The sequence below is a fragment of the Garra rufa genome, chromosome 3 (genome assembly GCF_049309525.1).
Source record: "Garra rufa chromosome 3, GarRuf1.0, whole genome shotgun sequence".
Taxonomy (NCBI): domain Eukaryota; kingdom Metazoa; phylum Chordata; class Actinopteri; order Cypriniformes; family Cyprinidae; genus Garra; species Garra rufa.
Window position 1 is genome coordinate 22,483,274 of NC_133363.1, and position 20,724 is coordinate 22,503,997.

Genomic DNA, 20,724 nt, shown 5'->3' on the forward strand with positions numbered 1-20,724 from the left:
GGAGTTTTTTGACATACCCTAACTGTCTTAAACTGGAATACACAGAGTTCATGCAGAGCTTAGTCTCGCGTAGCCTGACCTTCAGACTGACGGATGAAGGTCTGGAATTCATAGAAGCATTAATTGGCCAAGGCCCGCCCATAAGGCCGTTTGACCGACATGTCAAACAACCAATCACAGTTCGTTTCGTTCAGGGTCACGTTTCGGGGCGTGAAAATGCCCCCACAACAACAGACTTGCGTGCAACAATTCAGCTGCAGTCACTGAAATAAACAGCATTGAAAGTTAAATAAGAAGAGGGAGAACAAGCAGTAAGTCAGTAATTTGTTCGCGAACGTTGTATAACAACAATGGCATCTGCATAAGCACCTCTTAACAAAACACAAGAGTAAATCAAAATAAACCGAAAATAAACGCGACACTCGCGTCAACCGGAAATCCGATCAAATTCAACTAATCAGATGACGACTTCGACATTCCTGAAGTGTTTCCAGTTAAGTGTACCATATGCATCAGATGTTTAGCCAACGTTCCGTGGGCGTGACGTCTGAGGCTGAGACTATGCAGAGCTAGACAAGCATTTGAGGTAAAAAAAAAAAAAAAAAGTATATAAATTATTAATATTATCTGTCAATAGAGTCCTTTGAAGCTGCATTTAAACTGCATTTTAGAAGTTCAAACTCAGGGGCACCATAGAAGTCCACTATATGGAGAGAAATCCTGAAATGTTTTCCTCAAAAACTATAATTTCTTTACGACTGAAGAGAGAAAGACAAACATCTTGGATAACAAGGGGGTGATTATCTTTCGATTTTTGGTCTGAAAGTGAACTTCTCTTTTAAGTATTACTTCCAAGTTTCTAAATGACTTACTCTTTTGAATTGCATGTCAAATAAATACAGCATTTATTGTATTGGAAAAAACATTTGATCAGAAAAGCTTTTGTTGGCACTGTGTTATTGTTTGCAGAACTTTAAGGTAGTTTTATCAAGAAAGCTATGACAGCAAGTGAGTAGAGATTGAAATAAAAGCACATATAAGCAACAAAACCAAAAAAGCAGGTAGGTGCAAATGCTGTGTAGACCTGAAGACAACAAAACGGTTATCGTACATCATGAGGGAAATGTTAGGCTACACTCCAAATATGCCAAAAGGGCCAATTAAGCCTTCTTCAAACAATTACAGTCATTACAAGAATATTTCGAGCAATCTGACATACCCAGTGAGGGTTTGAAGTGCCCATGTTTGCTGTAAGCTATTTAACCAGACTTCAAACATCAACACAATACCAACTGGAAATGTGACTGGCTTCAGAGGATGCTATTGTAGAATGTTGTTGTTGACAAAAGGGGAAATTACCTGTACAAATGCTGCAGCAGAGCACCAAGAGTTGACCTGTTGACCTTGGGTAAACTCTGAATGTAGGATGAATATTTTTGCACTCTGACATTCTCATCCTGTTCATCTGTATTTATGGACAATAAACACTATTTAAAGTAGAAAGGTAAGTGCATCCATACAGAGTTCTGTTTGCATTCTACACAAATGACAAGATAGAACCTGAAAATTGCTGTAAAACTTATAGACAAGCTATTCAAAAGTGCATTCAGTAGTTTGGTGCTGGTTTATACTTACATGATTGACTAATTTTCTATAAAAAGTGTTTTAATTACATTACCAGTCAAAAGATTTTTTATGTTTTTTTAAAGAAGTCTCTTCTGCTCACCAAGCCTGTGTTTATTTGTTCCAAAGTACAGCAAAAACAGTAAAAATGTAAAATATTTTTGCCATTTAAAATAACTGTTTTATATGTGAATATATTTTATGTATTTATGTATGTAATTTATTCCTGTGATCAAAGCTAAATTTTCAGCATCATTGCTCCAGCCTTCAGTGTCATGTGATCCTTCAGAAATTATTCTAATATGTTGATTTGCTGTTCAAGAAACATTATATTATTATTATTATTATTAATATCAAAAACAGTTTTTTTTTTCAGGATTATTTGATGAATAGAAAGATCCAAAAATTATTTATCTGAAATAAAAACATTATACACTATACCTTTCAAAAACTTATAGTCAGTATAATATCAGTATTATTGTATTATTTTTGGGGGGGAGAGAAATTATAAAAGTTAATACTTTTATTTGGCAAGAATGCTTTAAATTGATATAAAGTGATAATAAAGACATTTACTATATTACAAAAGATTTCTATTTCAGATAAATGCTGTTCTTCTAAACTTTCTATTCATCAAAGAAACCTAAAAAATATTTACTTAGCTGTTTTCAACATAACAACAATAATAATAATAATAATATGTTTATTTGAGCAGAAAATCTGAATTTTAGAATGATATCTGAAGAACCATGTGGCTGGAGTAATGATGCTAAGAATTCAGCTTTGAAATCACAGGAATAAATTAAATTAAAATATATTCAAATAGAAAACAGTTATTTTAAATAGTACAAATATTTCAAAATTTTACTGTTTTGCTAGACTTTGGATTGATGATCAGGAGTCTTATTTAAAAAACATGAAAAATCTTATTGTTCAAAAACTTTTGACTGGTAGTGTATATACAATATATATGTATTTTGCCATGTTCGAATGATGAAGAGAATCCACATGCTCATTGGATGATGCCTCTGTAGATACGCTAGTAGCGTAGTGTTGTTTGGTGATGTGAAGAGCAAATTTTAGACAATGAAACACACTTATTTTGTGCCTTTTTTGTGCTTTACCAGTGGAAACAATGGGAAAGAATCAGTACCTCTACAACTGAAGTACCAGAAAAGATCTGAAGCCAGAAGACTGACAATAAACATCATGCTGATTCACGTCAATAGATGACAATGCAGTATCTAACGCTATTGTGGAAAAGTACACAAAGAATGCCGAGGTGTCGGCGCCAATACCCTTGTGGGCAGCGCATCGACATATCATAATAAAGGCAAAAATGCCAAAAATAAATCTTAAAAAAAAAAGAATGCCGATGCAAACACTAGCTAAAGAACTATTGAATGCACTTTTAATAACAACCAACTGGACTTCAGAGTAGTCTGATCTATAATTGAACACAAATGAAAGCTCATTCACAGGAACAGATTAAGTGGTTGGCAGCACTAACCAAGGGCGGAGATCCAAAAAGGGTACAGCTCTTTAGCCAATAGAGCATCTTCACTGTGAGACAGAAAGCTCTTGAGAGTGTCTGTAACGTCCTGTAGCCGGTGGTCTTGAGCCCGTAGCTTAACAACCCGAGCGTTCTTGGTAAACTCCTGCAAGAGCTGGGCCACACGGACTGGGTCTCCATTCTTCTGGTAGATTCCTTCGTAACACAAACCTATGGGGAAAGGTCAAAGGTAAGAGCTTTGTGAGACAACTTTATCCTTATCATACATTTTTATGGTGACACATTGCTGCCACACATTTTTCTCCACTCAATTATGTCGTAATAACAAAATGTTATGTTGTTTTAACGACATATTTTTCTAAATAATCCATTCCCCTAATAACAAGATGTTGTCGATAAAATTACATCTATTCTCGTAATAAGATGTTTTGCAGTTAAAACAAAATGTTTTCTCATAATAACAAGATGTTATGTTGTTAAAACTACATAATTTACTTGTTAAAATTATCTTGTTATCCTGTTTGTATTTCATTGTGGTGTTAAATCAAACTTACGTCATTCAAATAAAGAAATATTCCAATCCCAGAGTCGATTATTCAAAAATAATCTTTTTTGATCTGATCATCTTAAACGAGCCATTTCCTCTGGATCTGAGTGCAGTTATTGGATAGCATTAGCCTAGAATCTAGACGCGCCCCTAGCGGCAGCAAATTACATTTGCTTCCAAGGTCAGTCTAGTTACTCTCAATTCACTTAAAATTCCGAAAAATCCAAGATGTACCGGGCCAATCACGAGTCGGTGGGCGGGCTTAACATGATGACGACTGACCTGCGACCATAAGTTCCGTCAGACATGAATTCCTGGTTCTGTGAATTACGCGTGGAAAACTGAACAGTATTTATATAATTTTTTACTTTGGATACAGAGCCACGTCCATCTGTCCTGAGCAGGAGCTCGTTACATGTGAACGCGCTGTGGTGTAGAATACGCAAACACCGGAAGCGATCTGTGGCGTGTATACGACACTCATTGTTCACACAGTGCACAGAGATTGTGGATATAGCGGCTATTCAAAATGGTAATTACTTGCGCTTATCCTGGTTGTTCAAACCCATTTAAAGCTAAAAGATTACGTTTGCTTGCGCAAACTCGTCCTGGGCTTTTTCACCGATTTTCCCTTCCGGTGTTTGCGTATACTACATCAGAGCAGGGTGTAATTTGGATTTGTCTGTGCATGTTTTTGTTTTCTTTTAAAGGTTTAGTGCCCATCTATGTCTATTATTTGGCTGACAGACTGCGCAGTGCACTGATTTTCGTTAAAAATCTCCGTCGCTCTGACTACGTCACCTGACAGACAAGTCTCTGATTGGTTGTAGCGCTATCCTATTGCGTGGAGAGAAGTTTGAAAGACAACCGTTTATCCCACCCCTCCGGTTGAGCCCTGTCTATGGAGAGTGCCCAGACCCTACATTTATGTGGGTCTGGCTTGCCAGGCTAGGATAGCATTATATTGTGGACAAATTGGAGATTCCAGATGTCGAATTCTAACTAGAAGCTAAAGTTTGAAAACAAACTTTAAATGTTGGCTTGGCAAGCCAACCTGGGCAGCCTTGGGGCAAAAGAGCCAGAGCACTTGTGTGTCCGGCATTGTCGAGCTGCCCCGCTGCAAAAATGTACCCTTGCTATTTCATATTCTAATAAAAAAGCCTACTAGGCTATGACAACAGGTTCAACAGAGTTGGCTAGCTGGATGTGAAATAATTGTTTTTATTGTTTTTATATGCTTTTAGTTGTTTTCCCTGTTTGCCATTTCAAAATCCTGTGATCTAAATGAAACACTGTAAAAAGTCTTTAAATTGAGATCTTGAAGGAGTTGTTATTATGTGTTATCCTGTGGCCCCCTCTTGTGGACAACATGACCATTATGGCCTTCATCTCTGAACCACATTGTATAGTTTTCATCACATATTCATATTTTTAGGTCAATAAACACATACATACATAAAAGAAGTCAAGAGAAATTAACGATTTTCTGTTTATAGAGTAACATTGACTTCAATGTTGAAATCCAATATTATGATCCACATCCGATTTATTTCTCAACAGTTTATGTTCACCTGAGACATAAATGACTGTTTTCAATTATATTCGTCAAGCTATGATGTATTTTGAAATGATCTTGTCTGTGTTTATCCGAGAGAAGTCCTTCTTATTGGCAGAAGCGAGGATGAATGCATTTCGGAGCGCATGCCTCCAAGCTGCGATGCATTGCTGTGCAGTTTAGCACAAAAGCACAAATAAGCAAGCATTTTACCTTTTTAATATATTCGTCTACTATTATTGTTTTGAATCGCTGGAGCGTTTTTATTTAAATGGCTTTAACACGTGCAAATATTTAAAGTTTAATGAGGACGGTGCCGTTAACGCGCGTTCTCTGGAAACCCGACGCGAGGCTTTCAGTTTGACACAAAACGGCACGCAAACACCTTTTGATGTGTTTTAATGGGTGGATTGAATTAAATCACTGAAATATTTAAATTTTAAAGGCGGTAAAAATGCGTGCTAATTGTGTAGTTTTGAGAGCATGTACTACAGGGCACGTTCACAGAATGTACGCAAGAGTTCTGCTTTCGCAGCTCCGCCTTCAGGAATTGTTCCACTAGAGGGGGCATTTTTTCTCTGTCAATGTAAGTCTATGGGAAATTTTTCATTTTTAAAAATTAATAATACAAAAACTGTAAGTCTGATCAGTCTAAAAAGACATAGCAACAAACTACGCATCAGGGCTCTGCCAAGTCGGTGGTCTGTGGCATTCAAGCCCTAGGAGGAGTAGCGTTTAGAAAATTTTGTCTTTTTTTTCAAATAGCATAACAGTATGTTGGCTTGCCAAGCCAACATAATAAACATGGCACTTAAAATAAAATAAAAGCAGCATGCAAATCCTCATTTATTTCAGGACTGTGCGACAACAGTAGCGCGGACAACCGCTTAGCTCACTCACATAATGTAACCATATTTTCTAGAAAGGGAAAAACAGTTTAAATGACATGTCGTTATTGTGAAAAAAGATCTTGTTTTGACAAGGAAAAGATGTTTTAATGAGAAAAAGATGTTTTAACAACATAGCATCTTGTTTTTACAAGAAAAGATGACGTTTTAATGACATATCATATTATTACAAGATGTCATTTTATTGACATAACATTTCACTATTATGAGAAACGATGTTATTTTAAGGCGAGACACTACAGGTGAATAGGGTAAATTTTTTAACTAGCAGATATCACCATGAAACTTTCCCAGTTGATTACCTACATTAAGATGAGGAAAAAAAAATATTACAAAGTTTCTGTAATTTTATGTTTAAATATGCAAATTAGGCATTATCTAATTAAATATGCGCTAATTTGCCTATATTTTAAAAAACGAAATCTCAGAATTGGATAAAGCCAGGTTCAAAATTCTTTTTTCATTGTGTTCACATATTAGATGGGAAAAAAATTACAGACGGATTTATGGATATCTACTTTTGTTATCCTGTAAATCAGAATATACTGTCAATAGCCTTAAAAAACGTATTTTCGCCATGTTTTTTGGAATAAAATGTTATATAAATCAGGCTAGGAATAATATATTTACAAATCCCTCTGTAATTGTCTTCATAATATAACTAGGTACAAGACTGGAAAGTTTGGTGTATATAGGTGCTACTGAAGTGGAGATTTCGGACTTGGAGTATGAGAGAAAAGTCATTTTGAGAAAATGGGCTTTAAAGATTTATATTGTAAAAATTCCACACATTTTTATATGAAAACATTGCTAACAAGCAAAACAACTGGCCAAGTAATTGTTAATAACAATGTAGACCATGAACAATGACAACTGAATATAACAACATTGCCAAATAAGACCTTCAACTAACCACAGAGAACCACAAATACGTGAACCAGCAGCCACTGTTGTGTAGAGTGCACTTTATTTATAGATTGGCTTATATCTAAACCACCCTGGTTTCCCATCGACAGCTTATGTTCAGATGCGCTTCCCGAGGGCATTTCACTGAGTAATCCATTACTAATTTACTTTTTCCCCCTTGCAAGTGACAACTGCTGTACTCTTTTCGATGATTGACGCGAAGTCATTTTCATTCATTCACTCAAAAGATACGCGCGGAAAGCTAAACCAAACAAGGAAGCGTCAAAGCATACCATGTGACGATTCTGAACGAATCACGTTGTCAGAAATTATCTTCAGCCAATGAGATTGCGCATTTAGAGTTAAATCCCCTCTTTTACTTTCACGATTGGTTGCTGATAAAAAGGAAATAACCATATTTGGATCCGACAGCATTGTACAGAAGAGAGAGAGCTTTCCAGCAGTGTACGTGATGACTGGGTACAGGCATAGATCGCGGAGCAGCATGTTGATTTAGAACGCCAACTTTTGTTGAATTTATGAGAAATCTACAGACGCAAACAGACAAAGTGCAGTAAAATAAAGACCTAAATGTGTATTTCGGACTTTTTTTCACCACAAGTCTAAAAGAAGACATGTTATTGAAGACAAATATCCAAAAATCTCAAAATTGACCAATAAAAAAAAAACGATGTTTTTGCCTGCCGTGTCTCGCCTTAACGACATAAAATCTCGCTATTATGAGAAAATATATTGTTTTGGCGAGAAAAAGATGTCGCTTTAAAGACCACATCTCGCTATTACAAGAAAAGATGTCAATTTAACAGGAAAAAGATGTCGTTTTAACGACATATCTCGCTATTATGAGAAAAGATGTAGTTTTAATGAGAAAAGATGTCATATTAACAACATATCTCGTTTTTACGAGAAAAGACGTCGTTCTAACAAGAAAAGATGTCTTTAACAACATAGCATCTCACTATTACATTAAAAGATGTAGTTTTATTGACATAATATCTCGCTATTACGAGAAAAGATGTAGTTTTAATGAGAAAAGATGTCATTATAAGGACATAACATCTCATTATTACGAGGAAAGATGTCAATTTAACAAGAAAAAGATGTCTTTTACTGACATAACATCTCACTATTACGAGAAAAGATGTAGTTTTAATGAGAAAAGATGTCATTTTAACAACATAATATCTCGTTATTACGAGTAAAGATGTCGTTCTAACAAGAAACAGATGTCGTTATAACAACATAACATCTTGCTATAAGAAAAGATGTCAATTTAACAAGAAAAAGATGTCTTTTACTGACATAACATCTCACTATTACGAGAAAAGATGTAGTTTTAATGAGAAAAGATGTCATTTTAACAACATAATATCTCGTTATTACGAGTAAAGATGTCGTTCTAACAAGAAACAGATGTCGTTTTAACGACATATCTTGCTATTACGAGAAAAGATGTAGTTTTAATGAGAAAAGATGTCATTATAACGACATAACATCTCATTATTACGAGGAAAGATGTCGTTCTAACAAGAAACAGATGTCGTTTTAACGACATATCTTGCTATTACGAGAAAAGATGTAGTTTTAATGAGAAAAGATGTCATTTTAACAACATAACATCTCATTATTACGAGGAAAGATGTCCTTCTAACAAGAAAAAGATGTCGTTTTAACAACATAACATCTCGCTATTACAAAAGATGTCAATTTAACAAGAAAAAGATGTCGTTTTAACGACATAACATCTCACTATTACGAGAAAATATGTAGTTTTAATGAAAAAAGATGTGGTTTTAACGACATATCTCGCTATTATGAGAAAAGATGTAGTTTTAATGAGAAAAGATGTCATTTTAACAACATATCTCATTATTACGAGTAAAGATGTCGTTCTAACAAGAAACAGATGTTGTTTTAACGACATATCTTGCTATTACGAGAAAAGATGTAGTTTTAATGAGAAAAGATGTCATTATAACGACATAACATCTCATTATTACGAGGAAAGATGCCGTTCTAACAAGAAACAGATGTCGTTTTAACGACATATCTTGCTATTACGAGAAAAGATGTAGTTTTAATGAGAAAAGATGTCATTATAACGACATAACATCTCATTATTACAAGGAAAGATGTCCTTCTAACAAGAAAAAGATGTAGTTTTAACGACATAACATCTCACTATTACGAGAAAAGATGTAGTTTTAATGAGAAAAGATGTCATTTTAACAACATAACATCTCGCTATTACGAGTAAAGATGTCGTTCTAACAAGAAACAGATGTCGTTTTAACGACATATCTTGCTATTACGAGAAAAGATGTAGTTTTAATGAGAAAAGATGTCATTTTAACAACATATCTCATTATTACGAGTAAAGATGTCGTTCTAACAAGAAACAGATGTCGTTTTAACGACATATCTTGCTATTACGAGAAAAGATGTAGTTTTAATGAGAAAAGATGTCATTATAACGACATAACATCTCATTATTACGAGGAAAGATGTCCTTCTAACAAGAAAAAGATGTAGTTTTAACGACATAACATCTCATTATTACGAGGAAAGATGTCGTTCTAACAAGAAACAGATGTCGTTTTAACGACATATCTTGCTATTACGAGAAAAGATGTAGTTTTAATGAGAAAAGATGTCATTTTAACAACATATCTCATTATTACGAGTAAAGATGTCGTTCTAACAAGAAACAGATGTCGTTTTAACGACATATCTTGCTATTACGAGAAAAGATGTAGTTTTAATGAGAAAAGATGTCATTATAACGACATAACATCTCATTATTACGAGGAAAGATGTCCTTCTAACAAGAAAAAGATGTAGTTTTAACGACATAACATCTCACTATTACGAGAAAATATGTAGTTTTAATGAAAAAAGATGTCATTTTAACAACATAATATCTCGTTATTACGAGTAAAGATGTCGTTCTAACAAGAAACAGATGTCGTTTTAACGACATATCTTGCTATTACGAGAAAAGATGTAGTTTTAATGAGAAAAGATGTCATTTTAACAACATATCTCATTATTACGAGTAAAGATGTCGTTCTAACAAGAAACAGATGTCGTTTTAACGACATATCTTGCTATTACGAGAAAAGATGTAGTTTTAATGAGAAAAGATGTCATTATAACGACATAACATCTCATTATTACGAGGAAAGATGTCCTTCTAACAAGAAAAAGATGTCGTTTTAACGACATATCTTGCTATTACGAGAAAAGATGTAGTTTTAATGAGAAAAGATGTCATTATAACGACATAACATCTCATTATTACGAGGAAAGATGTCCTTCTAACAAGAAAAAGATGTCGTTTTAACAACATAACATCTCGCTATTACAAAAGATGTCAATTTAACAAGAAAAAGATGTAGTTTTAACGACATAACATCTCACTATTACGAGAAAATATGTAGTTTTAATGAAAAAAGATGTGGTTTTAACGACATATCTCGCTATTATGAGAAAAGATGTAGTTTTAATGAGAAAAGATGTCATTTTAACAACATATCTCATTATTACGAGTAAAGATGTCGTTCTAACAAGAAACAGATGTCATTTTAACGACATATCTTGCTATTACGAGAAAAGATGTAGTTTTAATGAGAAAAGATGTCATTATAACGACATAACATCTCATTATTACGAGGAAAGATGCCGTTCTAACAAGAAACAGATGTCGTTTTAACGACATATCTTGCTATTACGAGAAAAGATGTAGTTTTAATGAGAAAAGATGTCATTATAACGACATAACATCTCATTATTACGAGGAAAGATGTCCTTCTAACAAGAAAAAGATGTCGTTTTAACAACATAACATCTCACTATTACGAGAAAATATGTAGTTTTAATGAAAAAAGATGTCATTTTAACAACATAATATCTCGTTATTACGAGTAAAGATGTCGTTCTAACAAGAAACAGATGTCGTTTTAACGACATATCTTGCTATTACGAGAAAAGATGTAGTTTTAATGAGAAAAGATGTCATTTTAACAACATAACATCTCATTATTACGAGGAAAGATGTCCTTCTAACAAGAAAAAGATGTCGTTTTAACAACATAACATCTTGCTATAAGAAAAGATGTCAATTTAACAAGAAAAAGATGTCTTTTACTGACATAACATCTCACTATTACGAGAAAAGATGTAGTTTTAATGAGAAAAGATGTCATTTTAACAACATAATATCTCGTTATTACGAGTAAAGATGTCGTTCTAACAAGAAACAGATGTCGTTTTAACGACATATCTTGCTATTACGAGAAAAGATGTAGTTTTAATGAGAAAAGATGTCATTATAACGACATAACATCTCATTATTACGAGGAAAGATGTCCTTCTAACAAGAAAAAGATGTAGTTTTAACGACATAACATCTCACTATTACGAGAAAATATGTAGCTTTAATGAAAAAAGATGTGGTTTTAACGACATAATTCGCTATTATGAGAGAAGATGTAGTTTTAATGAGAAAAGATGTCATTTTAACGACATAATATCTTGTTATTACGAGGAAAAGATGTCCTTCTAAAAAGAAAAAGATGTCATTTTAACAACATAATATCTCGTTATTATGAGAAAAGATGTCGTTCTAACAAGAAAAAGATGTAGTTTTAACAACATAATATCTCGCTATTACAAGAAAAGATGTCTTTTTTGTGGCATTTTTGCCTTTATTGTGATAGGACAGATCAGATATGACTGGAAGCGAAGTGGGAGAGAGATAAGAGGGTGGAATTGGGAAAGAGGATTCGAACACGGGGCGCCTGGAACGCAACGTCGCTGTATGACATAACATCTTGTTATTATGAAATAATTGAATGGGAAAATTAATATGTGTGGCAGCAATGCATGACTGTATATTTTAAATAATAATAATTTTCAAAAATTAGATACATTAAATTCTTGACAATGTAATAGAAATGCTTCTAATAGGAATTTAAAAAAAAAAACACTTACCATATTGGGTGACAAAAGCAATGCAGCTATCCACAATAATAGGAACATCATTTTTATTCATTTGTTGGTTGCCGAGAGCCATACCGTCCGTCCCAGCTGCCAACTGGATGGAAGAATGCCACAATGCAAAGTCCTGCTTGGTTATGCCATGTATGTAAACAGTTCTGTTTTAAAACAGAAGAAAAACAAATATTAAAAATGTACGAATTAAAATATAATACACAAAAAAATCCTGAGGAGCTATGACAGCATGATAACAACATTGTACACTACAGTTCAAAAGTCTCTTACGTTAACTAAGGCTACACCTAATTAATCAAAAATACAATAAAAACTGGAATATTATTACAATTTATAATACCTATTTACTATTTATATATATTTTAGCTGAATGTATTCCTGTGACGGTGGAGCTGTCACTTCAGATCAATTTAATGTGTCTAAATACACAAAAGAAAGTATTAATTTCTTTCTTTCTTAGTTACAAAAAATAAATGAAACTCCAAACTTTTGAACGATAGTGTGTTTACTAAAACTTAAAAGCAGCACTTTTATGTTGCATTATGGTGTAAGGCGTCTAGTGTACTGTACCTCCCACTCTCAACCATGAGTAAGACCTGAATCTTCTCATCACCCTCCATATGAGTGGACACAGCTGAGGAAAAAATATAGAAAAACTTTGTTGAAGCAGTCCATAACACTATTACCTCGACATAATGATAAAAGCACTCTTAGACAAACTAAAATGAAAAGCATTAAGAGTGAAAGAAAACAGAGAAACATGAAGTGAAACAAATGATGAGAGCTTTAGTGTTTTGTAAACTTTCCAGCTGGAGTAAGTGGAGCAGAAAGCTGAGTGCTGCTGGTCATTAGTTTCGACTGCAGTACATGAGAAAAACTGCCTCACTGAACCCATCAGACACATGCACAGTTGTACATACACATTCAGAGTCACTGATTCTTCAACCAATCTTCCTCACATCTGTCATTTTCCCCACTCCTTTTGTCTTTCTCTTTCCCCTTAAAGTGCCAAACTAACACTGCAAATCATATTCAACGACCAAAAATCTCTATTAAACTTACATTGTTTAACAAATTAATCACATTCATAGACTCAATCACTTGTGCATAAATTCTGAGATTAATCCATTTCAGAGTAATAAAAACAAAACCAAAACAAAACAGGTCAAGTGAGAACAAAATTGCTCAATTATTTTTGAAACTCCATACTCAACTAAAATCAACTGAAACATAGGAACTTAAGTGCTAAAAACAAGCACTTTAATTGTTGCACTTTAGTCATTTTCAAGGTTGGCAAATTTTGTTTACCAATGTTATTGAAAATGATTTTTTTTTAAAAGGGAAAAGAACGCTATTGGGCACACAAGGTTTATTAAAAGCCATTACTGAAAAGAGGGAAACATTCACAATTTGATAAAAGCCAACACCACTCACTTCATCCTTTTAACCTCCCTTAAACATTAACGCCCTTAACTTTCATTAAGGAATTAAAAAACTGAATTAAACCAAACAGCCTTGTAGTGCTGGGGCTAGCATCGAGATTCCAATAACACCTCTCTTGTCTCTCTTTTTCTTGTTTACACATACACAGAAATTATTTACAAGGGAGAAATGACAGCAGATTAAAGATGGCAAGCAAGCTTCCTTTCTATTTAATGAGGGTTTAGATTATGTTGACATGAAAGAGAAGTCAATTTGCTTTAAGTTCCCAATGGACATACAGTGTGGCCCTAAAGTCTGAGACCACTAGAGAACACTGTTTTTATTCCAATAGCTTTATATCACTTTTGCTTTAAATGACAGCAGCACTCAAGCAGCATAAACTCTACAAGTTTGTGTAAAAAAAGGTCTACAGTATGATCTAGGATGATCCAAAGAGCATCTCGAGCTTCAATCTGACCAATGATCAATGTCACAAATTTACCTTGATTAACTATAAATAGAGCAGTGTCTGAAATATTTATTCTTTACCTTTACAATGAGGGAAAAATATTTTATCCCCTGTTGATTTTGTACATTTGCCCAATGAAAACGAAATGATCAGTCTATAATTTTAATGGTAGGTTTATTTGAACAGTGAGAGACAGAATAACAACAACTAAAAAAAATCCAGAAAACACATTTCAAAAAAGTTATAAATTGATTTGCATTTTAATGAGTGAAATAAGTATTTGACCCCTTCACAAAACATGACTTAGTACTTGGTGGCAAAAGCCTTGTTGGCAATCACAGAGGTCAGACGTTTCTTGTAGTTGGTCACCAGGTTTGCACACATCTCAAGAGTGATTTTGCCCCACTCCTCTTTGCAGATTCTCTCCAAGTCATTAAGGTTTCAAGGCTGACGTTTGGCAACTCGAACCTTCAGCTCCACAGATTTTCTATGGGATTAAGGTCTGGAGACTGGCTAGGCCAATCTAGGACCTTAATGTGCGAATTGCGAATAATCGCACCAACTGTTGTCACCTTCTTACCAAGCAGCTTGGCGATGGTCTTGTAGCCCATTCCAGCCTTGTGTAGGTCTACAATCTTGTCCCTGATATCCTTGGACAGCTCTTTGGTCTTGGCCATGGTGGAGAGTTTGGAATCTGATTGATTGATTGCTTCTGTGGACAGGAGTCTTTTATACAGGTAACAAGCTGAGATTAGGAGCACTCCCTTTAGGAGAGTGCTCCTAATCTCTGCTCATCACCTGTATAAAAGACACCTGGGAGCCAGAAATCTTGCTGATTCATAGGGGATCAAATGCTTATTTCACTCATTAAAATGCAAATCAATTTAAAACTTTTTGTTTTTCTGGATTTTTTGTTTGTATTATGTCATTCACTAATGATAAAATAAACCTATTTATAATAAAATAAATAAACCTACCATTAAAATTCTAGACGGATAATTTCATTGTCATTAATTACTCACCTTCATGTTGTTACAAATCCAAATCTGTAAAACATTCATTCATCTTCGGAACACAAATTAAAATATTTTTGATAAAATTCGAGAGCTTTCTGACCCTGCATAGACAGCAACACAACTACCATGTTCAAGGCCCAGAAAGGTAGTTACTCTTAAGCTCATATATATATATATATATATATATATATATATATATTTTTTTTTTTTGCACAAAGAAAACAAATATAACGACTTTATTCAACAGTTTCCTCTGTCAGGAAACTCGCATGTTCACGCATGCAAGAAAATGTTGAATAAAGTCGCTATTTTTATTTTCTTCACACACTAAAAGTATTCTCATTGCTTCATATCATTTAAGGTTGAACCACAGATTTCACATGGACTATTTTAACTTATTTAAATGTTCTTAACCACTTTTTTGAGCCTTGAACATGGTAGTTACGATGCTGTCTATGTAGGGTCAGAAAGCTCTCGGATTTCATCAAAAATATCTTAATTTGTGTTCCTAAGATGAACAAAGGTCTTACAGGTTAGAGACCTTCGTTCATCTTCGGAACACAAATTAAGATATTTTTGATGAAATTCAAGAGATTTCTGACCCTGCATAGACAAATACCTTCATTTGTGTTTCGAAGATGAACAAAGGTCTTATGGGTTTGAAACAACATGAAAGTGAGTAATTAATGACAGAATTTTTATTTTTGGGTAAACTATCCCTTTAAGGTTGTGCTTACATTTGTATTCCACTTTATTTGGTCCGTACCAAAAAAGAAAACATTGAACCTAAAGATACAAAACAAAAAGCATAAGGGTACGGTAGATATTTTTATCCTAGATTTTCACCGTGACCACAAACTTTTGATTCACACTGTACACGAGGCATCTTTTAAGATCTTAAAGAACAAACAAATCCTTATATAAGAGGATGTACTTGTGTGACAGATTTCAGGACCATGGACAGCAAGTCTTTCACAAATACTATAACACTACCATACTGTCATTCCGGGGAGTTTAAAAGAACTATTCTGAGGTGCTTTGAAGCATTTGCTTGCAAAAGACTATAAGAATTTCTTTCAAAAGCCTCTTTGTAGACAAAATATAATGTATGACTTTCAGATGTCATTTCGACACAAAGCTTTTCCATTGCTAAATGGATGAATTTGACATTGCTCTCCTGTTTATGGCAGAAGTGAGTAAAAGAGGGTGAGCTAGGGCAAGCTGTGAACTGCTGGTCTGCCTATGTCTGTGACCTAATCTAATTTCACAGAGTTGCAGCCCTTTGAGGCCCATATGTTCTGTCGCTATAGAGATCTTAAACCACTGGAGACGCTTCGTTAGCGCGCCACGCTACATTTCAAGGCTCCGCGAACTGTTGAGGCATCACCCTCTTAATCCTGCCCCGAGTATGTTGGCTTTCTGGATTTGATCCTTTTTTTGGCCTTGAACGGATTAGGAAAAAAAGAGATTCATTGATTTTTCCCGCCTCGTTCTAGCGCAATTGATTGAAAATGTTGCAAATCTGGTCTATGGGTGCCAAGCTCATGTCAACTACCTCCCGCCCAAACACGATTGCCATCGGCAACCGCGGTCTCCCTTGGAGACAGGCGAGACGTGTGACCAGACGAGACTTTTAGAGACGTGGGAACGGAGTCAAACATAAGCACACTGAATGCCAACAAGGAAATACTAGCAAGAGACAGAGAAGGCGGCAAAGAAGACTAGGGCTAATATTTCAGGTGAGATTTCAAGAAAATGATTGTGAGGCTTAAGGTGTCTCATGCTAATACTGAGACACTTTACCTCAAGACATCACTGGTGTAATTCATCTTTTTAAACAGATAATCCTAATAATGCCTACTGAGAGCATCTAATGAAGGTGAAATAATTGCTAGAATTAAAACTGCACATATAAACACACATTCAGTGGTCAATTTCAGGATTAGTTCACCCAAAAACTATAAACTTGAATGACTTTCTTTCTTCTGTAGAACACAAAGGGAGAATAAAGTGATGGATTTAGTTACATCCATTAGAGACTATCACTTTCAAGGTTCAAAAAGGATGCAATAACACAGTAAATGTATCATAAAATGCTGTTAGTCATTATTTACTGCTATATTTTTCTCTAGTGACATGCTAACCACTGCAATTAGATCACTGAATTAGTAACTGAACTTGAGAATCAGATCAGATCGATCTGAGAACAAACCATTGAAACTGGAATTGGTTCAAGGTCTGGCTCATAAAAACAGTTCATTTGTAAGTCAGACTTTGCAACTTCTCTAATAGACTCTCAAGAACACAGAAAGGAGCAAAGACCGATGATAAGATTTTCAATGAATAACTGAAAAATGTATAAAATTACATTTCTATCTGTTCCTCACCTGTGTTATAAAAAAATACTGAAAATTTGAAATCGAAATAAAACTAACGAAAACAAAAATTATAAACATAAATATTACATAAAAAACCAAGGCAACATTTAAGTTATGAAATGATGTACTAAAATTACTAAAACAAAAACTGAAAAAATATATATATTTGTAATTTTGTTATCTGTTTTTGTCATTTTTGTGTAAGCTGTAGTGTTTTTTACTAAAATTTAAAAGAAACTGAAAAATGTAAAAATAAAAGCTAATTCAAAACATTAATAAATAATATCAAAGTTAATATAAATAATACTAAAATAACATTTGGACTTCACAAAGTCCAAAAGACTAGAAATATAACAGATTTTATTAATGACTTTCATTATATTTTGTAATGGCGAGTTTTTTGGTCATTTTAGAGCTTGGCAGCCCCAGTCTCATTAACTTTCATTATATTAAAAAGAATAGCCATGGTAATTTTTCAAAAACTAAACAAAAGAAAGAAAGTCATACAGGTCTGGAAAAACATAGATGAACTATTTCCTTAATATCTTTCATTCTAGTGGTATGCATGCAAATTTGTCCTCACTAAGCTCCTGTAGGCGTTTGAGTTGAAGAACTCCCTCCTCTTCATCTTCATCTCCAGAACAAAAGTAGAGTTCTGAGCCCACCAGAGCAAACCATCCCATTCGCCAATGATAAAGGTCATGACCCTCTTTATAGTGCAGTCGGCCAATAAGCTCACCGTCCTGCCTCAGCAGAGCATCTGCCCTTGGAGGGACAAAACACTGGAACGAAAGAGAAAAACATTAGACAGAGGAGCCGCGTGAGAGGCAGAGAGAAAACATTTAAAAGTCAGGGGCTTGTGCAGATCACACAAAGAAGTTTCTAGTGTTTTCTGCCAAACAGAAACTACAGCTAACCCTGGAGTTGCATTAAACTGGCATATACAGATAGAAGTACAAACACAAACAGCCTTTGAACATTCCCTAGCTGAGCTCTCAGAGTTACGCAAACACTTCAGCCTAGACACTAGCACCTCCATACTTCACATAAATTGGAATGCATGTGAGTGTGTGTGTGTGTGTGTGTGTGTGTGTGTGTGTGTGTGAGAGGGATGAGAGGCAAGTGAGATGGATCTGTTTGAAGGAGTAATAGCATGCACCCACTCGCACAAGAAAAACACTAACGCACAACGACACAACAGGGACAAAGACACAATAAAATGACCTTCAAGAGTTGATGCATACAGTACAGTGCGGCAAACGCTGTAATTCATATTTAAACTCTGAAGCACACACATGCTAAACCCTGCAACGCTGAAGTTGCGATAAATCTTTATTTTATGTGTTTGAGTGAGTGTAACCTTGGCGATGGCTTGTGTCCAATCCTGGTGTGCGTCTGAGGTCTCTGCTCCGAACACCAGCACTCTCTGAGAGCGCAGGTACAACTCAAAGGTGAACACTGGCCTGAGGGAGGTGTGAAAACGGCACAATTAACACACACACACACACACACAAAGTGACTGAAACACACACATGCCCACATGCTCACAGCTGTGAAACAGAAAGGATGGTGATTAATCTCCGTTAGTCTTTTGCTCTTACAATAAACAGCTGAACGCTGGAGATTAATCCAGGGGGAAAGGTCACTCTCTTAATGGCTTTAACAGCTCTGACTTGTGGCCCACATTTTTGGACAGGGGGATATTTTTGTTACAGTAGCGAGAGCAAAGGAATTCAAGAAAAAGTGGGATTTCAGGCTAATCAGGTTAAAGGTCAGCCAGTATGTCGGTTTCCTCTCATTTCTTTGTGTTTGTTAGTGTATGGAAACTCTGAGGTAGGATCAGGTCTAAAACACTTTCTGTAACCTCTAACCCACAAAAGGCGGTCAAGTGAAACAAATAAGTTCATTAACAAGAGGGTGTGAGAGGCAGAGATGGAGGGGGTACACATACCCTGTTTCGGTGATGTTCTCAGTGTTGCTGATAGCCAGGCTCACCACATCGCTGACGTCAACCCGGCCTATGGGTGTAGGGTTCTTCTCATTTTCATAGTAACTAAGAAATCCACCCTCCATTGTACACCAGCGGCGGACCATGTCTGAAACACATACAAATATACAAACATGAGATTTAATGGGATTTAAAGGGCACCTTTTATGCAAAATTCACTTTTATTTGTTGTTTGAACATCAATGTGTGTTAGCAGTATGGCTACCGCCTAATAGTTAACTAACCATTAGTCAAAAAGAAGAGGCTTGGTCAACCAAAATTTTATTAGTCACTTAGTGTGTACTGTGAAATCACGCAGTCCGTGACTGACAGGTCGTTAACGGCTGGTCTTTGGTAGTACAGTACATCGGGCAGGACATCTAAACACTCACCTATCATTCAAATATGGCCATTCACCTACGACCTCAAATATGGCTTTTAATCTAAAAGATGTATGTAGTAGCAGCTTTACATCTTAGCTCAATCTAATGTTAGCCTAGAAAAATTAGTGCTATTCAAGTGTTCGTGCAAAGTGTCAAAGATGAACAGTATCATGCATACTGCATGACAGATGGAGGTGCCGTTGTGGTCACTTGCTCTTATAATACTCTGTCATTTTTGGTCATACAGATGAGTATTTCATCTTTTAAATATGTAATCTAAATTTTTGTAACTTCTGAAAACAACAAAGAAACGTTGCACTTTTGTAAAATAATGAAAGCAAACTCAGTCTCTGTGAACTTGAGCACAAAACTCAGAAAATCTGTGTATACTTGCCGCACAGACATGAAAAATGTCTATAGTGTGTGAAATGTCCACTTTTAAGTGAACTAATTCAAATAAAAAAACAAATATTCTCAGATTATGTAATCATATGAAACATGCATACAGATGCATCACTACTGCGGAGATGACGAGTCAGTGTCACTGACTTTTTCTATTAAGCCAAAAGCAAAGAAAACAGTAGCGTATCAAATTATTAAAATGTTAAAGCCCTTGCTGTTTTCTTTGACACATTCATAATTACTATATCTGGCAGTCCACTGTGGCAAGCTTTTTTTGTGTGCTTAAGCAATTATTAGGCTATGTAGGCAATTAACGGCTCATTGTTATGATTTATATGGTTTATTAATAAACGTGCAACTAATAGTCGACTAATGCTTAAAATGAACGACTACTACTCGACCAGAAAAATCTTTAGTCGAGGACAGCCCTAGTTGGCAGTGTGTGAACAAAATCACAGCATAATGATAAAAATCCACCTGCTCGTTTTTTTCTAATTCTTTTTACAGGCCCCGCCCTAAGAAAACTGCACACAATTTCTCATGTTATCTTCACACCAGAGCACTTAAATGCAGAACTCAAG

The 20,724-nt window shown here is 35.0% G+C and overlaps 1 protein-coding gene across 1 annotated transcript in view; it reads right to left on the reverse strand.

Moving 5' to 3' along the window:
• The window catches only part of arap2 (ArfGAP with RhoGAP domain, ankyrin repeat and PH domain 2), a 121,093-nt gene that overhangs the window by 40,708 nt on the left and 59,661 nt on the right, over positions 1 to 20,724 (reverse strand). The window contains exons 9-15 of the mRNA XM_073836578.1: positions 19,323 to 19,467; positions 18,732 to 18,834; positions 17,955 to 18,153; positions 12,657 to 12,720; positions 12,066 to 12,229; positions 3,134 to 3,346; positions 1,360 to 1,465 (exon numbers count right to left, since the gene is read on the reverse strand). Of these exons, the coding sequence (XP_073692679.1) occupies positions 1,360 to 1,465; positions 3,134 to 3,346; positions 12,066 to 12,229; positions 12,657 to 12,720; positions 17,955 to 18,153; positions 18,732 to 18,834; positions 19,323 to 19,467 (994 nt within the window). The remainder of the gene's footprint in view (positions 1 to 1,359; positions 1,466 to 3,133; positions 3,347 to 12,065; positions 12,230 to 12,656; positions 12,721 to 17,954; positions 18,154 to 18,731; positions 18,835 to 19,322; positions 19,468 to 20,724) is intronic.